General features: G+C 42.7%; 2 protein-coding genes across 5 annotated transcripts in view; both read left to right on the top strand.

The window, feature by feature from the left end:
* Window positions 1-9,857, top strand: part of LOC133163516 (voltage-dependent N-type calcium channel subunit alpha-1B-like) — a 99,926-nt gene extending 90,069 nt beyond the window's left edge. For all 4 annotated transcript variants that reach the window (XM_061293483.1, XM_061293480.1, XM_061293482.1 and 1 more), the window contains 3 exons: window positions 1,389-1,650; window positions 3,765-3,976; window positions 4,924-9,857. In XM_061293483.1, the coding sequence (XP_061149467.1) occupies window positions 1,389-1,650; window positions 3,765-3,976; window positions 4,924-5,475 (1,026 nt within the window). In that variant the 3' untranslated portion in view covers window positions 5,476-9,857. The remainder of the gene's footprint in view (window positions 1-1,388; window positions 1,651-3,764; window positions 3,977-4,923) is intronic.
* A 1,609-nt stretch (window positions 9,858-11,466) lies between these two features.
* On the top strand, window positions 11,467-21,514 carry LOC133163824 (gastrula zinc finger protein XlCGF57.1-like). The gene is made up of 3 exons (XM_061294080.1): window positions 11,467-11,804; window positions 17,859-17,986; window positions 18,159-21,514. Exons 2-3 carry the CDS (start codon window positions 17,884-17,886, stop codon window positions 19,820-19,822), a joined length of 1,767 nt encoding a protein of 588 aa, XP_061150064.1. The 5' UTR covers window positions 11,467-11,804; window positions 17,859-17,883; the 3' UTR covers window positions 19,823-21,514.
* The last annotated feature ends 557 nt before the right edge of the window (window positions 21,515-22,071 follow it).

Raw genomic sequence — 22,071 nt, 5'->3', positions numbered from 1 at the left:
GTGTAATATGTGTTTGTAATATTCAACATGAGTCAACGTAAGTCCTGCTCTTCCCCCAAATTAAGATGGGTATAAAATATAAATCAGGCAGCTTGGTGGACACTGGTTATCGCGTCCGCCTCACAGTTAGGAGGGTGCGGGTTTGATTCCACTTCCAGCTCTCCCTGTGGGGAGTTTGCATGTTCTCCCCGTGCCCACGTGGGTTTTCTCCGGGCACTCCGGTTTCCTCCCACATCCCAAAAACATGCTTGGTAGGCCGAATGAGCACTCCAAATTGCCTCTAGGTGTGAGTGCGGATGGGTGTTCGTCTCTGTGTGCCCTGCGATTGGCTGGCAACTTATTCAGGGTGTCCCCGCCTACTACCCGATGACGGCTGGGATAGGTTCCAGCACGCCCGCGACCCCCGTGGGGACTAAGCGGTTCAGAAAATGGATGGATGGATGGATGGATGGATGGATGGATGGATGGATGGATGGATGGATGGATGGATGGATGGATGGATGGATGGATGGATGGATGGATGGATGGATGGATGGATGGATGGATGGATGGATGGATGGATGGATGGATGGATGGATGGATGGATGGATGGATGGAGTATAAATCAAGGAACTCAGCTTGCACAAAACAATGGAAAAACTAATTGGGGTATTATAAATATCTTGGTATACAACAGACTCACCTTGAGGTAGCTTGGAAATATTTTTTGCTTATTGTGTAATGAAGAACAATTAGTTCTTCCTTAGAAGTTTAGATGTTTCAATCAGTCAGTGATTGTATAATCAACATAAATATTCATCTGAATTAAGATGCCAAATAATGGGTGAAAAATCCATCTCTTTATAACTTGATAGAAGACTTACAAACATGCATCTATATCTATTTTGTTATGAGGGTTTCCTGAACTGACCAAGCCAGTTTGATACATTTTGAGACAGTGGCCAATAAGCAAAAAAAAAAAAAACCAACATTCTGCTATTGAACAATAACGAAACACCATAATTTGAATATTTTGCTTTTTTAGTTGTTTTGTCCTTGTTACAAAACAGTGTCATTGTGATAATTAATCTTGGTACTCTTCCCAGCAGCGAGCCAGAAATTGTAATGTTATCACCATTACCCATTCTGTTCTTTGTTGACTAGTCCACTGTCCAATGTAATCATATGGATTTAAGGTCTTTCTTCTCCAACCTTTTTAGTAAATGTACTTGGAGGGTTAACAGATTAAGGATTAAAACATGTTGTGTAACAGTCTTTAAACAAAAAGTTGCTTCCATCATTGGTGATGTGATTATTGGCATGATCCAGTCAAGTGGTTTGGTTAATGTCACGATTTGACACACCGTCACTCTACAGTCTCCTTACTGCCGCTTTGTTTCCATTTCCAGCCAATTGTTGACCTCAGTCCCATAAGACGCTCAGCTTCCTCGCTGACCCCACAGCACAACCAGGAAGTGATTCTTAAGGATTATAACCTGATACGACCAGGCCAACATCCATCATCAGCAGGATCTGGAGCAGTCCAAGGCCAGGACCGAGTCCATCATCATCATCACCACCACCGCTGCCACAGACGTAGGGACAAGGACAAAGAGAAAAAGCAGAAATCCCTAGATAGAGCTACATCGGTGCAGCCACCAAGTACTGTTGGTAAGTCAAAAATATAGAAAGTAATTCTGTTTTTTTTGTTTTCATGTCAGAGAAATTCTGATTCCTGTAATCTCAAACTTGATCAGGTCAATAGTTTCATTTGAAGAAACTCGAGCTAATACAGAATAGATACACATTGTTTTAAATCAACAGACTATAAAAGGTGTTCCATCCTTTTTCTCAGTTTTGCCGTGCTTCAGTGCTCGTTACTACACCGATTGTGTGGTCTGCATTTGTTGAGTAAGTTTATAGCGCTGTAGAATGTGCAGTATATGGCTGTACTCAGCACAGCTGCCCTGCGGGACCCCAACATGGATGTCAACATCCTCAACAACTCAATTACACTTGTTGGTGAATAGGACAACAGGACATGAGATGTGTACAGCCCAGACTCAAAGGTTGTTGGGACATCTGTTTTCTTTTGAGTCGCTGTCTATTCCGAGGCCAATTCCTTGAGAAGCAGAATGTTTTGTTACTCATCGATGTAATATAATTCACAGCAAAGTCAAAATCACAATATGAAAAATCCAAGTCAACATCCAGCCCGACTGCATTTTGCTACCTAATCTTAAGGTTTAGGGAGGGATGAAAGTTTATAAACATGGCTGAACCCACTGCAAACCAACCTTTTGACCCTTCGGGGCACTTTGCAGGAAAATAAACAAAACATTAAAGTCCATGCTTTGAACCAACAGAATTCCACTGAATGTTGATGGCTTTATTTCAAGCATACGTTTACATTCCAGTGTCCAGTCTTTAGATTTTAAAGTGTTTGCGTTTATTTGATCTATTTGTACAGCTAAATAATTTTTTCTCCTCATGATTACTTTCTGAAGTCTAATTGGTTTCAAACACAGAAACCTACTGATGAACTTACAGGTGTGAACAAATTGTCTTTGTCAATGCTCAAAAGTTTAGCAAAGTAGTTTCCCAAAATATGTTTTGTGAATTTATGGTTTGGCAAACTTTCTTTTTTTTTTTTTTTTTTTTTAATATACCGTTTTTTCCCGTGTATAGTGCGCCCCCATGTATAATACGCACCATAAAAATGGCATGCTGATGCTGGAAAAAAGCCTGTACCCATGTATAATACGCACCCAATTTTTATGAATTTTTTTTATGAAATTATTATTATTATTATTTATTTTTTTAAGTCCCAATGATCGTCACACACGCAGGGAGGCAATGGGTCCCATTTTTATAGTCTTTGGTATGGTCTTAACTAGGCTGGCTGTAATTCTTTTTGTTGGCGTTGATTTCTCCGACTGCCCATAAACGCACCACCGCGCTCCGTGCGCGCATGTGAAAAAGGCGTGCGGACGTGAAAAAGGCGGCTCTGTATGGGAGAGACGTAGAAGAAGAATAAAAACACCCTTGGAAACCAAAACTTGCCCCTCGTCGTGACTCGGAGCCGCAACAAATGTTTCGGATTTGTGTAGGGTACATTGTGACAGAGAGCAAACGAGCAGGTGATCGAGCAAGCCTTGTCTGATACGAGAGCATTGCCGTCGTATGTTGTACCATGACATTCTTTAAAAAAAATAATAATAATAATAAAATAAATAAAAAAAGATTTTTTGTACCCATGTATAATGCGCACCCCAGATTTTAGGACAATAAATTAGTTAAATTTTGCGCACTATACACGGAAAAAAACGGTACGTACATGCTAAGGATGTAACAAATCAATTCTAAAATGTTACTGTTTGTAACAAGCAGAAAATATTTTAAATAAAAACATCATTTCGTTATAAAATTAGTGATAAATGAACAAAAATTAAAAATAAATAAATAAATAAATAAATAAATAAATAAATAAATAAATAAATAAATAAATAAATAAATAAATAAATAAATAAATAAATAAATAAATAAATAAATAAATAAATAAATAAATAAATAAATCGGGACCTGAAATTGAATCGGGGTTTGAATGAATCCTTTCTCCTTAATATATACAGCACACAATTTTGGAGCTTTAGGTCATCCTAAAACGTTACCACAATAAGCAAGGTTAGATGATTGCGTTAGGTGAAGAAAAAAATGGATTGCTTTCAAAGAACAGAGGAAGATGAAGCTACATTTTTGCGATTTTGTCTATTTTCCATTTACAGACCCCTCGGCCGAAGGTATGTCTAGAGAACGAGCAAGGGAGCGTGACCGCAGTCGCCCGCACGAGAGAAGGCATCATTCCTCTGCAGGCGAGAAACAACGCTACTACTCCTGCGAGCGTTATGGCTCCAGAGAGACAAGCCACGCTAAATCAGCCGGTCCAAGCCGATCCACATCTCCAGGAGAGGGACAAGACACCGCCATCCTTAAACAAGTCAGTTAACTGCAATGAAGTCTGTTTTTTAATCCTGAAACATCAATTCACTTATATTAACAAATGGTGTCAAAAATCCAAATGGACGTTTGTGTGGTAAAGTAACCAGACAAAATTAGAATTGTTGAAAAAACAAAAAAACATCTTACTGTCTTATGTTATGCAATTTAATTTCCATACTGAATTAGAGTTCAATACAAAATCTCCAAATACGTTTTTCTTTGTTAGTTTTAAATGACACATCTTTTAAGGTGTACTAATGTCACAGTCCCGTAAATACCTGTTTATCTTGTGACTTACATTCCAGACCCACTCGTGAACTGTAAAAAATCTACTATAAAGAGCAACCATGATTTTTTTTCAAACGTTTTACGGCTGCCACACACTTACATGTTTTGTATTTTAACGAGAAACATTGATTCGACACACATTATTTGCCTTTTGGGGCCACGTAATATCAATCAACCAACATTGATTTATCAAAATGTGCAGCTCAAAGTGCTGCACATCGGTTAAAAACAAACCTCCAGCCAACAAGGGTGTGCAGATGTGGTACCTAACGGGATAACTCTACGTCAAACAGGAGAGGAACAGGAATCCTTAGTTAGAGAAAGTCAAATCTGGCCCCTGGGCCTTGTGTTTGACATCTGTGCTCAAGAGTCTCTGGAATTTAGAATGTGTGGGAGGCGTAAAACTGAGGTATAGAAACTCTAAACTCAGGATAGACCAAATATTGTCCGATTATCAGCACCAATATTTGGCCTTTTGAATCCTTCAGCCTTTTTTTAAAATGTCGGCGGGCGATAAAAGATTAATGTGAATTTGTCGCTGCATCCGAGCCAAAATGCTAGGAGCATCAATTTCATTCTGTAAATATTACACATTTGCATTTTCCCAATTATGTTATTTACATCAGGTAATTTATTTTGTTTATTTTGTTCCTTCAGTATGGTAGCACTGTGGGTAAAGCCGCCCCATCTGGTTCAAGCACATCGGGTCGTGGTCGCAGGCAGCTCCCCCAAACACCCCTCACTCCTCGTCCTGCCGTGGCCTATAAGACTGCAAACTCCTCCCCCCTCTCTTCTGCTGCCAGCACCACTATGGCTGGACACCACACTCGTGTCAGCCGTGGCCTTTCAGAACACGACCGCCTGCACGGGGACACTGACCGCTCCCCGATACCGGTGACCTGCATTGGTTCTGATCCAAATTTAGCCCATCAGCTGCAGGGAGCTTCTCAACAAGCGCTTTTGGAAGACATGGAGGACTTCCAGGACGCTGTTAGCAGCCAAGTATTATCGCACTCTGCCAGAGCTGGCGCCTCAGCAACCACCTCATCTTCCCATGATGCTGCCGCTGTGCCCGTCACAGCGGCGGCCACGCAAGAGCGTGCAGATGTGGTACCTAACGGGTACCACTTCACCTTTGGGGTAAATTCTGCATCAAACAGCAGAGGAACACGAAGCCTCAGGGAGAGAGAGGATGAGGACTGGTGCTAACATGCTTAGATACTAGAGAGGGTTTTCCTATCCACTGATGAAGGAGCAGCTTGTCTGTGTTGCTCTTGTCAGGTCGCGTGAGCTGGTCAGAGGCTAGCAGGCTTGGATTGAGGTAAAGTGAAAACTAGCCAGTTGAAAGTGCTGTTAAAGGGGTCCATTGAAGCGTCTCCTTCCAACACAGAGAAGTGTGGAAGGATAGAAAATGATGACTTTTTCTAACCTTTTTTTTAACCCTTCCTACAAAATGATTCTGAATACCCTTCAATATTTTGCCTTGGCCAGTGGTGTTGAAGTTTAAAAGCCCGAATTTGGAAAAGCTATGTTTTACAATCCAAATGCCTCATTCTCGATCTCCCTGGATGCTTTACTTTGTCTTGACAAATAAGGCGGAGGTTTAGATGGAACTTGCTAGCACCAAACATCTGATGGAATAGAGTCATTATCGACCAAGATGATCTTATGTCGGTCTTGGAACTTTTCTGATTATTAATGCAAAGATCAGCAAGTGTCACTTTGAGGCAAAACAACAACTACAACAAAGGAGCCACTTTCATGGCCAAGCTTTATTCAAATTGGGGGTCCACGCAGGGACTTGGACAACAATTTTACAACATGTGGCCGAATACTAAGTGCCTCATTTTACAAGATGTGAGCAGTAGTCTGGCTTCTTGAGTGGATGATCTGTGTTGAACACACAGTCAAGCATGTGCACAGGTGAGGAATACTGGACAACTTAAAGCTGTTTGGATCTGTTGTAATGGTCTAGATAAAAACAAAAACAAAACAAAAAAATCCCCAAAAACATTTTTATATACTGAGTCCTGTAGTTGGTGAACCCACACTGAAGATCCAAAGTCAGCGATGTAGTGCATGCCGAGGTCTTGAACATGTCGATTTGTGTCTGTACTTTATTTAAGGGTGTGTGCTAAGCATTTGCCTTCTTCAAACACACTGCCAGTCCATTGGTAAGAAACAGTCTCCAAAAGGACAAAAGTGCCATTTTTTAAACTGTAACTCAAGTCAGAAACAAATGTCCTCCAGTAGAGCTGATTCTATTAAAAAAAAAGCCACATGCTTGTTTTTGTTGTTTTTGTTTTGTTCTGGCTCTAACAGGTGAACCTCATATTTGGTTTATTGTTTTAGTTCTCATCCTTTTCTTAATACTTTTCTATCATGCCCACAGGATGGACAAAAGAGAGGAATGGAGGAATAATTTCTATACAATCGGTATACCGAAAAAACTGCTCTTTAAAGTCACAGTGGTCACAATGATTTACTAGATATGTTGTAATAGTGATCATCTTTTTGCATCTTGTTGGTTATTGATATTTATACTTTCACTACATTATTAAATTGTTGTTGGTAATCATTGTGAGAAATCATAAACATGTCATTTGAGCGAATATTGTTTCAGAAGTGTGTAACAAAATTGATAGCCTTTTGCAGTACTTAGTATGTAATCGGCTTGTGACCCCTAATCCAATAAAATGACCACTACTGAAGTATTGACGAACTAAATACAGTAATCCCTCGTTTATCGCGGATAATTGGTTCCAAAAACCACCCGCGATAAGTGAAATCCGCGAAGTACGGTCGGTCACCAACAAGAAGTACTGGGCAGGCTAACGAGTTAGCGGAAAGATGCTAATTCGCAATCGTACTAACATGCGAAAACGGACTTTTAAAGGAATGTAAACGAATATTTGGAGCAATACTACATTGTCCTAAAGGTTAGACTCCTCAATTTAGAAGTTTTACTTGGACTTTTAAATTGTTTTTTAATTTGGGGAAAAAAATCCGCGATGTAGTGAAGCCGCGATAAACGAAACGCGAAGTAGCGAGGGATCACTGTATACCAAAGATTAGATAACAATAACAACATTTGATTAGAAAATATCACTCCTCAATCTAATTTACTACTATTTAAACGCAACGAATAAATCCCGCTCCTTCTTATGTGAAGCGCATGTTCTTTAGGCGCTTGCGTGAGTTTTCTGCGAGTACTTCCTCTTACATGTCAAAAACATGCATGTTCCTTTAAGTACCCCACCTCTTACCCAAAGTCACCCAATGAGGGCTAGCCAAGCGCTGTATAAAATAGATGGATTGATGATGATGTATTAGGCCTCATACTTCCAGATTCAGTGTGCAATTAAAGGTTTATATTCCGTTTTGTTTTGTGGATTTGGATTGCCACTATTCTGTTGGTGGTGTGCGGAAGACTGGAGGCATCTGTGGCCCACCTGGCACATTCCTAATGTGTTTTTACTGTCGTTTCCTTACTCATCCCTTGCCACTAAAACCACATTTGTTTTCGAGTTTTTAAACATATGTTGCAAATTATTTGGTACTATTAAGAAGGATGCCGTCTTTATGCAGTTTTGTGAAGGAATTTAGGGTTTGTTGGTTGGAGAGCCATGTAGCCAATGTTTTGTTCTTTGTTTGTTTTGTGTTTGTTGGGTACTTAGACCTAAAAAATGATTCACAGACAAAATGTTCTTTTTTTTCTTTAAAAAGGTTGAATGTGGCACAATGGGTTGTTTATGCTGCATGCCTGTACACCCTTTTTAAATCTATCGCTGCCTTCCCTTGCAATGACTGTTGTTCAGCTCCTAAATTGTCATTCTGAGTACATAAAATTGGATGAACGTTATATCTGTTCCCTGTGCTTTACTGTCACATTTACATACAGTCTGAGCAAATTGAGACCCTTAAAGCAATTTTACCTTCTAATTCCATCCCACTTCTCCCCCTCCCAAATGTGTCGTAAATACAAAGTGACCATAGCACATGCCATTTCACAACCTTTATTAATAGGAATCAGTCAACAAGCTGTAATCATTCATTCATTCATCTTCTGACCCGCTTATTCCCACGAGGGTTGTGGCCGCGCTGGAGCCTATACCAGCACCAGCATAATAAAATGAAATATTAAATAAATAAATACATAAATACTAAAGATAACATCAAAACCAAAATAAATAAAATAAATCCTAAGTTAACATACAGTGCAAAGTCATCAATTACATCATACAATAAATGTTGTGCAATGTCATGATTGACACTTTTATGACCTCCAAGATACTTAAAGCGCTCTTGCGGCATTAATGAGCAAAGATAAATCTTAATCAGCTTCATTTTTTAAGAGCTCTGCTCAGCAAAGTTGATGAAATGTGAAGAGTGACACCAATGCGGAGGGCAATCCAAAGATTTGCATGGATTTTATTTGGATTGTAATAATATTAATAATAATAAACTAGAAAGTACTGCACTTGCTACTACACGACTATCTATTATTATAAATTGTACTAGCCCACTACTACTATTAGTACAAAAGTACCAACATAAACTGAAAGGATATAAATTTACCGGTTAAGTGATGTTTTTACTGGAACAAATGTGTTGAATGCATTTTATACACAACCACAAAAAGCTCATTTTACTACTAATTTTTTTAATCCGGTGAAGGCCAACATACATGACGAAATATTGAATTCATATTAATTGGGGCAGCTGGAGGAGAGTTGGGGATCGTCGGCCAATACAGATTTTTGATTTCAACAAAAGCACAACTTCCTCGCTTTTTTTTTTTTTTAACAATTGCTCGCTCCTTGACCCATGATGTAGTTTGGATGACATATCAAGTCCTGCTCTACAAGTGCAGGTTGAGTCTTTCCTCTGATTGCTCAGATGTTGTGTCCCGTCATTGCCACAAATGACAATTTCCTTAACTCCTTTCCAAACTCCTTTTTCCTTAAGACATTGGTGCTAATTTGCGCACCTCCTCAAGACAATTATTTCTTTGGGTGTGATATCACATTTTGTCATATCCAAACCTTACCACCAGAAATCATGCATTGTTTATCATACCCAATTGTGTTGCAATTTTGGCTGTGTCAGTAACACTTGTCTCATTCTTTGACTGACACTCAGTTTGACTTCAGGCATGTGTTGGATTTGTGCTTCAAAGAGAGATAATATTTTCAATCTCAAACTTGAATAGGGTGCCAAATGTCTTCTTTCGTCATTTACTATGTCTTCCCCATTGGACATTTCCTGTCTGCATGTTCTTAAAAGAAATTTGCATGTACAAAAATGGAAAAAAAAAGTTTGACTTCAATACATCCATGACTTCAATAATTAGCCTGTTGTCTTTCTGATGCTTTGCACAACCAATGTGTAAACCTAACGGACTTGAAAGTCACTGTTTCTACCAGTCCCCCCTCCCAAAAAATGGAAATGTACTTGCAGAGTGGTTCTAAAGTGTCTCAATCCTTCGCTGCCTGATCTGTTACTTGACTGTCTCCTGCACAGTCAAAATGTACCAAGTTTTGTATGAGTCTAAAACATTGAATAAAGAAGAATGATGATGAAAACTTGAATGCCCTTGATGCTGTACAATACAGAATTCAATGAAAGGTTTCAGAAACGATGTCTACAAATTTATACAGGTACAAATGCCACGATGCATGACATAAATATGTATATATAAAGAATGAAAATCTTATCTTTAGCCCAAGTCTGTTTTGATTATTGTTATTTATATAAGATTTCACAGTACTGTACCAGCGATAAAATATGATAACTAGTACAGAAAATAGATGGATGGATGGATGGATGGATGGATGGTCATAGAAGAACATATTGCAGTGTTTGATTTCTGTCTTGGGTTGATCAAAAAAATATGACTCTGCTGAAAATGATTATATCAAACAAACAACAAAGTAACACGTCCTCATATGACGAGACTCTGCAAGTCTCCGTAAATTTCGGGCTATAAGCCGCACCGGACTATAAGCCGCCCCAGCTAAAATTTGTGATTTATTTTCAGTTTTATACTTATAGTACGTGTATACGTGTATATACTGCACGTACGCACGAGTTGTTTACAAAGAAAGACAGTAGACGGGAAAGCCTTTTTAAAGTTTTGATCACATTAACATTTTGTTGTAAACATGGAAGTAACAGCACTAGCCTGGCTAAAGTTTTAATAGCATTAACATTTTGTTGTAAACACAACCACCAGCTTCTGGCATTCACAAATTCTTGCAATCTGAAAAAACCCCATATAAGTAAAGTTTATATTGTAATTTGCTAATTTAACAGGTTTAGGGGTTTTTATGCTTCACTTTCCATCACAACAAACTACTGCATTCACTCTCAGAGACTAAAGAGTTGTTTGGAGCATGTCCCACCAGCAGTTGACCTGGAAATTTGGACTTCCCTGTCTATAACTGTTGTCTGCGCGACCCAACTCCGGATAAGTGGAGGATGATGGATAATAATATTTATTATCTACTATTATTACTTTTAACAGGAGGGTGACCAGATTTGGGTTTCTGAAAAAGAGGACACCATTATGTGGAGGGGGCGTGTTCTAGTGTGCCGGGTCATTTAGTCTTGTTTTTTTACTGGGGGGGTCATTTGTGACAGAAATGACATGATGTCTGTATCACAATTGCATTTATTGGCCTGAATAACGCAAAACAACATACAATAACAAAAACATATTTAAACTAACACTAACTAGTTTTATAGTCATACCCTTGGTAAAAAAAGACAAAAGAAATACGCCCATCTGTAGTATATTTCGATTCTGCTCTTTGTCTTGTGGATTTGGATTTTAAAAATAATAATCTAGAAACTACTGCACTTGCTACTACACGACTATCTATTATTATAAATTGTACTAGCCCATTACTACTATTAGTACATAAGTACCAACATAAACTGAAAGGATATAAATTTGCCGGCTAAGTAATGTTCTTACTGGAACTATTGTGTTTTATACACAACCACGAACAGCTCATTTTACTACAATTTGTTTTAATCCGGTGAATGCCAACATATATGACAAAATATTGAATTCATGTTAGTTAGGGCAACTGGAGGAGAGTTGGGGACATTAGTTTAGTAAGCTGTAACCCAGTCAGGTTTGTGTCGGATATTGGGAACCAGTTTCAGGAAGGCAGACTTACTGGCGCCAGGGGGCATGGATGCAGCTGCTTCCCATCAGTCATAGGTTGGGTCATAGGTCATCTAGCAGCCTTTGTGTGTGCGCACGCTCGAGTGAGGGTGGGGTATAAGTTTCAGCAGCGAGAAGACAAAGGCGAGAGAGACTTCATTCTGACATCTTTTCCCAATCAGCCGTGCGTCACTGAAGTTTTCCTTCCCCGAGCCAACCACTTTTCCACGGCTTGCTTTTGAAGACCAGCTGACCACCGAAGAAAATCCACCACACACTGGTGAAGCATTTGAAGAAAAAGAAAGGGCTCCTCTTCTGTCCTCCACTTGCGGGCTGCGTTGGCACCTTTATTTGCCACAGACACGTAAGTGCCTGCCTTGCATGTCAAGCACTCATCTTCATAACGATCACGACCCTGGCGAAAGCACGGGAATTTGAACGTGAATGTTCATGCGCGACTTATTTGCGAACGATACAGAAAAAAACTTGAATTGAGTGAAATGGGATGGAGTGGGAGTTTCATTGAGAATGTACTCTACATGTATTGTAGTATGTTTGAGGCAGTCCAACAAAATCTCTGACAATTTTTGAAATTACCCACGGACGTTTTTTTCTTTTAGCAGGATAGGTCCAGGGAAAGGAAAATGTCTGGTCACCCTAATTAAAATATATTCAAGAGTTGGGTTGCTTTATAGGAAAACGTGTCGCGTCTCGTCCCCGGCCGTTCCACTGTGTGTCTGTTGTCATGGTTTCTGTCTGTGTGCTCGCCCCTCCCCTCCTGTGTGCCCATGAATAGTGTGATCATTCTCACCTGCCTCTTGTTACCTGTCGTGTATTTAAGTCCTGTCTGCCCCTCACCCCCCACCCCCCCCCCCCCCGTCGGATCATTAATGTCTTCACGTCTCGTCTGTCGTTCCTGTCTTTATCTTGTCTTTTTGTTCAGTTAGTCTTGTCCCTAGTCGAGCTTCTTATAGTCTGTCTTTGAGTTCTCCAATAAACCCTGGTCCAAGCTGCCTTTGGTCGCCCTGCTCCATTCCATTTGTGACAAAACGTGCACATTCCTTTTGCACGCAATGTTGATTTGTTTGCTGGGAAACAACAACAGAAACTTAACTTCAGAGATAGTAAGAGAAACAAAGAGCAACCCTTTTGAACAAGCCCATTGTTGAAAGTCAAGCCAAAACATTTGTACAAACTCAGGCCAAAAATAAAAGATGGTCTAAATCAGGGGTGGCCAACCCGCGGCTCGTGAGCCTCATGAGGGTCTTTGCCTGGTTTCATGCAGGTCTTTTACATTCATATCAACATTTGTGTTTATTTTTTTGTGCGTGTTCGCTTAATATGGTATTTTGGTCAAACGCACATGCGCATGAGGTGAAATCCCGTGTTGTCCATCCATCCATCTTCTTCCGCTTATCCGGGGTCGGGTCGCGGGGGCAGCAGCTTCAGGAGGGACTCCCAGACTTCCCTCTCCCCAGCCACTTCGTCTAGCTCATCCCGGGGGATCCCAAGGCGTTCCCAGGCCAGCTGAGAGACATAGTCTCTCCAGCGCGTCCTGGGTCGTCCCCGGGGTCTCCTACCGGTGGGACATGCCCGGAACACCTCCCCAGGGAGGCGTCCAGGAGGCATCCTGATGAGATGCCCGAGCCACCTCATCTGGCTCCTCTCAACGTGGAGGAGCAGCGACTCTACTCCGAGTCTCTCCCGGATGACCGAACTTCTCACCCTATCTCTAAGGGAGAGCCCGGACATCCTGCGGAGAAAACTCATTTCGGCCGCTTGTATCCGGGATCTCGTTCTTTCGGTCACGACCCATAGCTCGTGACCATAGGTGAGGGTAGGAGCGTAAATCGACCGGTAAATTGAGAGCTTTGCCTTTTGGCTCAGCTCTCTCTTTACCACGACGGACCGGTACAAAGTCCGCATTACTGCCGACGCTGCACCGATCCGCCTGTCGATCTCGCGCTCCATCCTCCCCTCACTCGTGAACAAGACCCCAAGATACTTAAACTCCTCCACTTGGGGCAGGATCTCATCCCCGACCTGGAGAGGGCATTCCACCCTTTTCCGATCGAGGACCATGGACTCGGATTTGGAGGTGCTGACCTTCATCCCGACCGCTTCACACTCGGCTGCGAACCGCTCCAGTGAGAGCTGGAGATCACGGCCTGAAGAAGCCAACAGCACCACGTCGTCTGCAAAAAGCAGAGACGCGATGCTGAGGTCCCCAAACCGGACACCCTCAACGCCTCGGCTGCGCCTAGAAATTCTGTCCATAAAAACTATGAACAGAATCGGTGACAAAGGGCAGCCTTGGCGGAGTCCAACCCTCACTGAGAACGAATCCGACTTACTGCCGGAAATGCGGACCAAACTCTGGCATCGGTGATACAGGGACCGAACCGCCCTTATCAGTTGGCTCGGTACCCCGTACTCCCGAAGCACCCCCCAGAGAACCTCCCGAGGGACACGGTCGAACGCCTTCTCCAAGTCCACAAAACACATGTGGACTGGTTGGGCGAACTCCCATGCACCCTCGAGGATCCTGCTGAGGGTGAAGAGCTGGTCCACTGTTCCACGGCCAGGACGAAAGCCACACTGTTCCTCCTGAATCCGAGGTTCGACCTCCCGACGGACCCTCCTCTCCAGCACCCCTGAATAGACCTTCCCAGGGAGGCTGAGGAGTGTAATTCCCCTGTAATTGGAACACACCCTCCGGTCCCCCTTCTTAAAGAGGGGAACCACCACCCCAGTCTGCCAATCCAGAGGCACTGTCCCCGATGTCCACGCGATGCTGTAGAGACGTGTCAGCCATGACAGCCCCACAACATCCAGAGCCCTTAAGAAATCCGGGCGGATCTCATCCACCCCCGGGGCCTTGCCACCGAGGAGTTTTTTAACTACCTCAGTGACTTCAACCCCAGAGATTGGAGAGTCCGCCTCAGAGTCCCCAGGCCCTGCCTCCACAATGGAGGGCGTGTCGGTGGAATTGAGGAGGTCTTCGAAGTATTCTCTCCACCGACACACGACGTCCCTAGTCGAGGTCAGCAGCACGCCATCTCCACTGTAAACAGTGTTGACGTTGCACTGCTTCCCCCTCCTGAGACGCCGGATGGTGGACCAGAATTTCCTCGAAGCCGTCCGGAAGTCATTCTCCATGGCCTCGCCAAACTCCTCCCACGCCCGGGTTTTTGCCTCAGCAACCGCCGAAGCCGCGTTCCGCTTGGCCATCCGGTACCTGTCAGCTGCCTCGGGAGTCCCGCAGGCCAAAACGGCCCGATAGGACTCCTTCTTCAGCTTGACGGCATCCCTTACCGCCGGTGTCCACCAGCGGGTTCGGGGATTGCCGCCACGACAGGCACCAATGACCTTACGGCCGCAGCTCCGGTCGGCCGCCTCAACAATGGAGGCGCGGAACAAGGTCCACTCGGACTCAATGTCCCCCGCCTCCCCCGGGACCTGGGAAAAGTTCTGCCGGAGGTGGGAGTTGAAGCTCTTCCTGACAGGGGATTCCGCCAGACGTTCCCAGCAGACCCTCACAGAACGTTTGGGTCTGCCATGTCGGACCGGCATCTTCCCCCACCATCGGAGCCAACCCACCACCAGGTGGTGATCAGTTGACAGCTCCGCCCCTCTCTTCGCCCGAGTGTCCAAAACATGCGGCCGCAAATCCGATGACACGACTACAAAGTCGATCATCGAACTGCGGCCTAGGGTGTCCTGGTGCCAAGTGCACACATGGACACCCTTATGTTTGAACATGGTGTTCATTATAGAAAATCCGTGTCGAGCACAGAAGTCCAACAATAGAACACCGCTCGGGTTCAGATCGGGGGGGGCCGTTCCTCCCAATCACGCCCTTCCAGGTCTCACTGTCATTGCCCACGTGAGCATTGAAGTCACCCAGTAGAACGATGGAGTCCCCAGAAGGAGCGCTCTCCAGCACCTCCTCCAGGGACTCCAAAAAGGGTGGGTACTCTGAACTGCCGTTTGGTGCATAGACACAAACAACAGTCAGGACCCGTCCCCCCACCCGAAGGCGGAGGGAGGCTACCCTCTCGTTCACCGGGGTGAACCCCAATGTGCAGGCGCCCAGCCGGGGGGCAATAAGTATACCCACACCTGCTCGACGCCTCTCACCGTGGGCAACTCCAGAGTGGAAGAGAGTCCAGCCCCTCTCGAGAGTGCTTGAACCGGAACCCAAACTGTGCGTGGAGGCAAGTCCGACTATATCTAGTCGGAACTTTTCTGCCTCGCACACCAGCTCGGGCTCCTTTCCAGCCAGAGAGGTGACATTCCATGTCCCAAGAGCCAGCTTCTGCAGCCGGGGATCAGACCGCCAAGGTCCCTGCCTTTGGCCGCCGCCCAGCTCACACTGCACCCGACCCCTTTGGCCCCTCCCACAGGTGGTGAGCCCATGGGAAGGGGGACCCACATCTCCTTTTCGGGCTTTGCCCGGCCGGGCCCCATGGGCGGAGGCCCGGCCACCAGACGCTCGCCTTCGAGCCCCGCCTCCAGGCCTGGCTCCAGAGGGGGGCCCCGGTGACCCGCGTCCGGGCGAGGGAAATCTGTATCCATGTGTATTCTTCATCATAAGGGGCTTTTTGAGCCGTGCTTTGTCTGGCCCCTCACCTAGGACCCGTTTGCCATGGGTGACCCTACCAGGAGCATGAAGCTCCAGACAACATGGCTCCTAGGATCATAGGGGCACGCAAACCCCTCCACCACGATAAGGTGACGACTCATGGAGGGGAATCCCGTGTTGTGTATTTTTATTTAGGTGCGATGTATATTTCACTTCTAAGCCTAAGTGTGACCAGGTCACGCACACGTGGGATTTTATGGTGCCTGGGCCAGAAGGGACACTTCCTGGCACCAGGATACAGCAATTGGCCATCTGTGTTGAATCAACAAGGCAGGCTGGCGGGTCAGAGGTCATCCAGCAGCCCTAGTGTGCGTGCCCCCAAGGGAGGTGGGGGCATGTGGTATAAGATTCAAGGCGGGAGAAGACAGGGGGACTCTACACTTTTGGCTTGGGAGAGACACTTTAATTCTGACATCGGTTGAAAAAATCTTTCCCCAATCAGCCGTGTGTCACTGAAGTTTTCCTTCTGCCTGATACGTCGGACGGACGTCATGACCGCATTTAAAAGCTTCAAATCTTCAGCGCCACTTCAGCTCACTTCATGCTAATGTCGATAAAGACTTTCCAAAAGGGACTGAATTTCGCAGGCGCAAGTTGGACACTTTGAAAAGTCAGGCAGAAAAACAGGTACAGTTTAAAAAATATTACGAAGCACGCTTGCATTGTTTCAAGTAGCTTGAAGCATTGCACGAGCTAAAAAGCCATGCAATGAAGGGGAGTTTGTTAAAGGTCTGTCCAGCCACACATAGTAAGTGAAAAAACGCTATTGTAAATTATGTTTTTGTTTTTGGACTTTGTTGAACTGAGAGTTTGTCTGTGTGAGACAATGCACACAATGTTCATTGTTAAAAATGTGCTCTTTGGTCTGTGGTCTTAGTACTGTAGGAGTCAATTTATGTCATTATCATGTTGGCACGTGACAATATCACACAATAAATTTGGCTGAGCAGAGGGGTGAGTGTGTGTGCGTGTGTGTGTGTTCAATTTCACCTTCACAAAAAAACACAGTTCCCATTTTAAATTTCGTCTTCATACGTTTCTTGGTTTGGTAAATATTATTGATCATTTTAAATTAAAGTTCCTTTGTTTTTAGTGGAACCGGAAATTTCAAATACTTGCATCTAATCACTTATGTCTACGGAGCAGAAGTCTCTCAAAATATAACATCGTTTTAAAGTACCAGAAAAACAGCCTCTCATAAACTTGTTACATTTATCATCACAAAAATCAATCCCATTAACATGTAGCAGGAACTTGTACGAAGAAGTAATTTGTGGAATTAGATGATGAATGTTGTGAAAAAGTATTTTACAATCCTATTTTGAAAATTTAGATGTGTATAATTCAGAGTAGAACATGTAAACTTCTTTTTCTATCACCTTGGAATCCTTGCATTCCTTGCCATCCACCAGAAGACCAGTGAGTTTCTTTGTTGTCGGATTCAATCCATTTTGCCCTCGATCTCACACGCTGACTTATTCAGATAGAAACGATCCAACTTACTTTGTACTGCCATAATTCTACATTTATCCTCCGAAGTTAAATGAATCTTGCTACAAACAAAATAACACTCTTGCAGTAGTTTTTTCTCTTCCTTTTGTTTTTAAGTGTCAAAATCATACCGAATTATATACTTGTTTCTCTAATCCTGAATTTGAGAAATTCCAATTTATTAATCGGACCATTAATTGTGTTATCATGTTCTATTTTAGCAATGAATTTTTTTCTTCTATCTTTGTTTCAGTGTGCGAATTAATGTCTGTTCCTACTTAGACCTGACAGTGGTTGCAGCGAGAAAATGTCTGCAAGGACCACAGCAAAGTACGTGGAGGAAAAGGACCGCAGTCGTCCACGACTGGAAGCTCTTTGGCTCCAGCCTCATGTTGTGTTGGGAGGAGCAGGTTAGTACAGGTCTATTTTCTATTATGAATCCTTTTCCAGTGTTTCTATTTAGCAGAATTTGATCAAAATCATGTGCGATAGGCAGATTGAAGAAGTCCTTGTCTAGATTTTCAACTGTAACTTTCATTGTTAGTATACATTGGTATAATGTGTGTTTGTCTTCATTTGCAGCCATCGGTGAAGCTATTCGTCCTAATCTGCAGGAGCCAGAGCGCACAGATGTGGGCAAAGAGGTCCATCACTTGAATGAACAAATGGAGCAGAAGTTTCTTTGCTCCATAAAAGAGGAGGATGAGTGGCCTTGTATTAAAGAGGAGGTAGAAGACTCCTGTGACATTAAAAGCGAGGAGGAGGAAGATACCTGCAAGATGCCTTTGACTGGTGTTCCTGTGAAGAGTTTAGATGAAGGTCAACATGAGATGAGCAAAGGGGTGGACCCTCCAAGCTGCAGCTCAAGTCAACAAATGACCAGAGAAGGTGATGGAGACCACTGTGGGGGGTCACAAGCAGCTTCACCATCAGATAGTGATGACTTGTCATCATTTGCTCCTGCTGCTGATGATGAGTCTCAAAACAAACACAACCAATGTTCTCAGTGTGGGAAATATTTTGCTAAAAACAGTGTTTTGAAACGACACATGACAATGCACACAAAAAAGAAAAGCTTTTCCTGCTCAGTTTGTGGCCAAGAATTCTCTCAGAGAGGACATTTAAATGCGCACACAATAATCCACACTGGTGAGACACCTTTTTCCTGCTCAGTTTGTGGCAAAAATTATTGTTCTAAGGGAGTTTTAAAAACGCACGCAAAAATCCACACTGGCGAGAAACCTTTTTCATGCTCTGTTTGTGGCCAAACATTCTATCGTGGGGCAGAATTAAAACTTCACATGAGAAAGCACACTGGCGAGAAACCTTTTTTATGCTCAGTTTGTGGCCAAAGATTCGTTCGTAAGGATTTGCTAAAACTTCATACAAGAACCCACACTGGTGAGAAACCTTTTTCATGCTCTGTTTGTGGCCAAAGATTTGCTCGTAAGGAAGTTTTAAAAATTCACGCAAGAATCCACACTGGCGAGAAACCTTTTTCATGCTCAGATTGTGGCCAAACATTCTCTGCTCGTGGACATCTAGTACGTCATATAAGAGGCCACACTGGCGAGAAACCTTTTTCTTGCTCACTTTGTGGCCAAAATTTCTCTCAGAAGAGATTTTTAGAAAGGCACACAAGAACTCACACTGGTGAGAAACCTTTTTCCTGCTCAGATTGTGGCAAAAGATTCCGTCGTGAGGGACATCTAACACTTCATAGAAGAATCCACACTGGTGAGAAACCTTTTTCATGCTCAGTTTGTGGCCAAAAATTCTCTCAGAGGGCATATTTACATTCACACACAAGAATCCACACTGGTGAAAAGCCTTTTTCATGCTCAGTTTGTGGCCAAAGATTTTCAGCAAAGAAAAGTCTAACACTTCATACATTAACCCATACTGGTGAGAAACCTTATTCTTGCTCAGTTTGTGGCCAAAGATTCAGTCGTAAGAAATCTTTAACAGTTCATACAAGAATTCACACTGGCGAGAAACCTTTTTCCTGCTCAGTTTGTGGCCAAAAATTCTCAAGAAGGGAACAGTTCAAAACGCACTCAAGAATCCACACAGGTGAGAAACCTTTATCCTGCTCAGTTTGTGGCCGGGAATTCGGTTGTAAGGCAACCTTAAAAAGACATACGAGAATCCACACTGGCGAGAACGTTGTTGCCTGCTCAGTCACTTGCCAAAGAGTCTCTATTGAGAATTCCGAGTGTGTTGGGGAGACGGGCAATGATCCGTGAAGTTTTCACCTTCTATTTGAGCAGACTTCATGTGTTTTTGCATCAATGATAATTCGATGTACCTATTGATTGGGATGCTGAACTCCTTTTCTTTACCACAGTTCATATTTTCTTCAGACTCGTCGTCAGTTGCAGTTCAAATTATTCCACTGGCCCATATAACTAGATATGAACTATATATCATATAACAATAATATAAACAACAATTTTATTGAACCATCCGTGTCACTCCAAATCATCCATTGAAATCTTCGTCCTTTGTGTAAACGCCGGCGCTTCTTAACCCGGAAGCGTGTGCGGTGTGCCGCTGATGTCAGTTGCAGTTCAACTTATTCCACAGGCCCATATAACTATATATAGACTATATATCAAACTATAATATAGACAACAATTTTATCAAACCATCCGTGTCACTCCAAATCATTAAATCCATCAGAATCTTCGTCCTCTGTGTCACTTAAAAAAAAAAACAGCTGTTGACTCCAGGACTCCATGCGCCGCTCACGTCAGACTCGTCGTCAGTTGCGTCAATTTACGTGTACAATATAGTAGCGTTACTTTGGTAACGCTACTATATTGTAGCGTTACCAAAGTACCAGGCAAGACGTGGGTTTGGTAACTGGCTCTTTATGTACAAAAACAAGAGCTCAGTGAGCCAACAACAATCGTGCCCATCCTGCTGCCTTCACAGCCTCCCTTGGCAATGTGAAACTACTGAACTGTAACGATAAATATATGTATCGCTACACGGAATAAAATATATATCAAATAACTATAACATAAATAAGTGTCAAACCTTCTGTGTCACTACAAATGATTAAATCCTTCAAACTCTCGCCAATGGTGACTTGATCAAAGCAGGCCTAAAGCACCCTCATCCAGTTTGGTCTGAAAATAACATGTGAAGTGAATCTCTTTCACAATGACAATAATGACGGTGTGAATTTGTGAGTGACAAAAAAAAATGTGTTAAAAATTTCACATGTACTGTAAGTCGCTCCTGAGTATAAGTCGCACCCCCACCTAAACTATGAAAAAAGGTGCGACTTGTACTCCGAAAAATACGGTAATAGTTAACCACCCTCGGGATGATAATAATTTTGTATTTTTCATTATACTTGGTGTTTATTTAGTTTTTAGTTGTGTTTTTTAACTGTAATTAGTTTGATTTCATATTCAGAACAAGTTGCTTAGTTTTTAAGATTGTTTAGGGTTTTGTTTTGTTCAGCTTTTAATGTTTATGTTAAGGATTTTGTCTCCATATTTGTCAAGACTGGTTAAGAAGAAAAATCAGAAGCAAGCAAGACACTTTTTTTTCTTTCTTGCGCTTGTGTGGCGATTCAGCCCTGCTCTCTGCACTGGTAAAAGCTAACCAATCAAAAAGGGGCATGACACACCATATCTGAAGCAAAATGAGACAACTAGGGGGAGAAATAGAAAGCTGAGCTGCACAATGATTTAAACTCTCCTCCAAAAGTGAGGCCAATTCTTTTCATTTTGCAGTGACAATAGATGAAGCAATTTGTGTCGAAATGCTGAATGACAAAATATGAAAGCATGTGGAATGCCTTGGAATCATGAAATAAAATGAGAGTGAATTGTACGGAATGACATTGAACAATATGGAATAATGTGGAGAAGTATTGAATCATATAGAATTATGTAGAATGATATTAAACGATGACAAATGATGACACGCGTCATGTGATACATCTTAAGAAATGGAGATCCATGAGATTTGAGTAATTCCCAACATTTTATGACACAAGTAAGGTAAGTATCCTAAACACCATATCATTAGTTCATTTGATACCACGCCATTAACCTCAAAATAATCAAACAGATCAAATACACAAATGCTATACCTAATCTTGACAATGAAGGCTTTGGCCGCCAGTGTGCATATGAAACCTTATAAGGTTAACTTTTTTGTGAAGCACATGGATGGAAAGCTTCAAGGCTTCATCTGGTATCAATGACTCACAAGCGTCTGAAAGCTTTATAGCTAGTACAGGAACATCAGGACAAGGACAAACAAACGTAAGCTTATTTCCAAGAGCCATATCTTGTCTCAACTCAAACATGCATCATTTTGCAGTGGGCGGGGTCTTTTTTTTTTGGGGGGGGGGTCAATTGTGCTCCTATCTCGATGACAATAAAAGGCATTCTGATTCTGATCAAACAACACGCACGACAAACACTAGCTTGGATGATAGTGACCAGATTTGGGTTTCTGAAACAGAGGACAC

This window comes from Syngnathus typhle, linkage group LG12, assembly GCF_033458585.1.
Source record: "Syngnathus typhle isolate RoL2023-S1 ecotype Sweden linkage group LG12, RoL_Styp_1.0, whole genome shotgun sequence".
Lineage (NCBI taxonomy): Eukaryota > Metazoa > Chordata > Actinopteri > Syngnathiformes > Syngnathidae > Syngnathus > Syngnathus typhle.
This window is presented reverse-complemented; position numbering and strand designations above follow the sequence as displayed.

Coding starts and splice junctions, on each gene's coding strand:
- LOC133163824 (XM_061294080.1), top strand. CDS start 17,884: ATGTCTGCAAGGACCACAGCAAAGTACGTGGAGGAAAAGGACCGCAGT. Junction 17,987..18,158: donor TGTTGTGTTGGGAGGAGCAG/GTTAGTACAGGT, acceptor CTTCATTTGCAG/CCATCGGTGAAGCTATTCGT.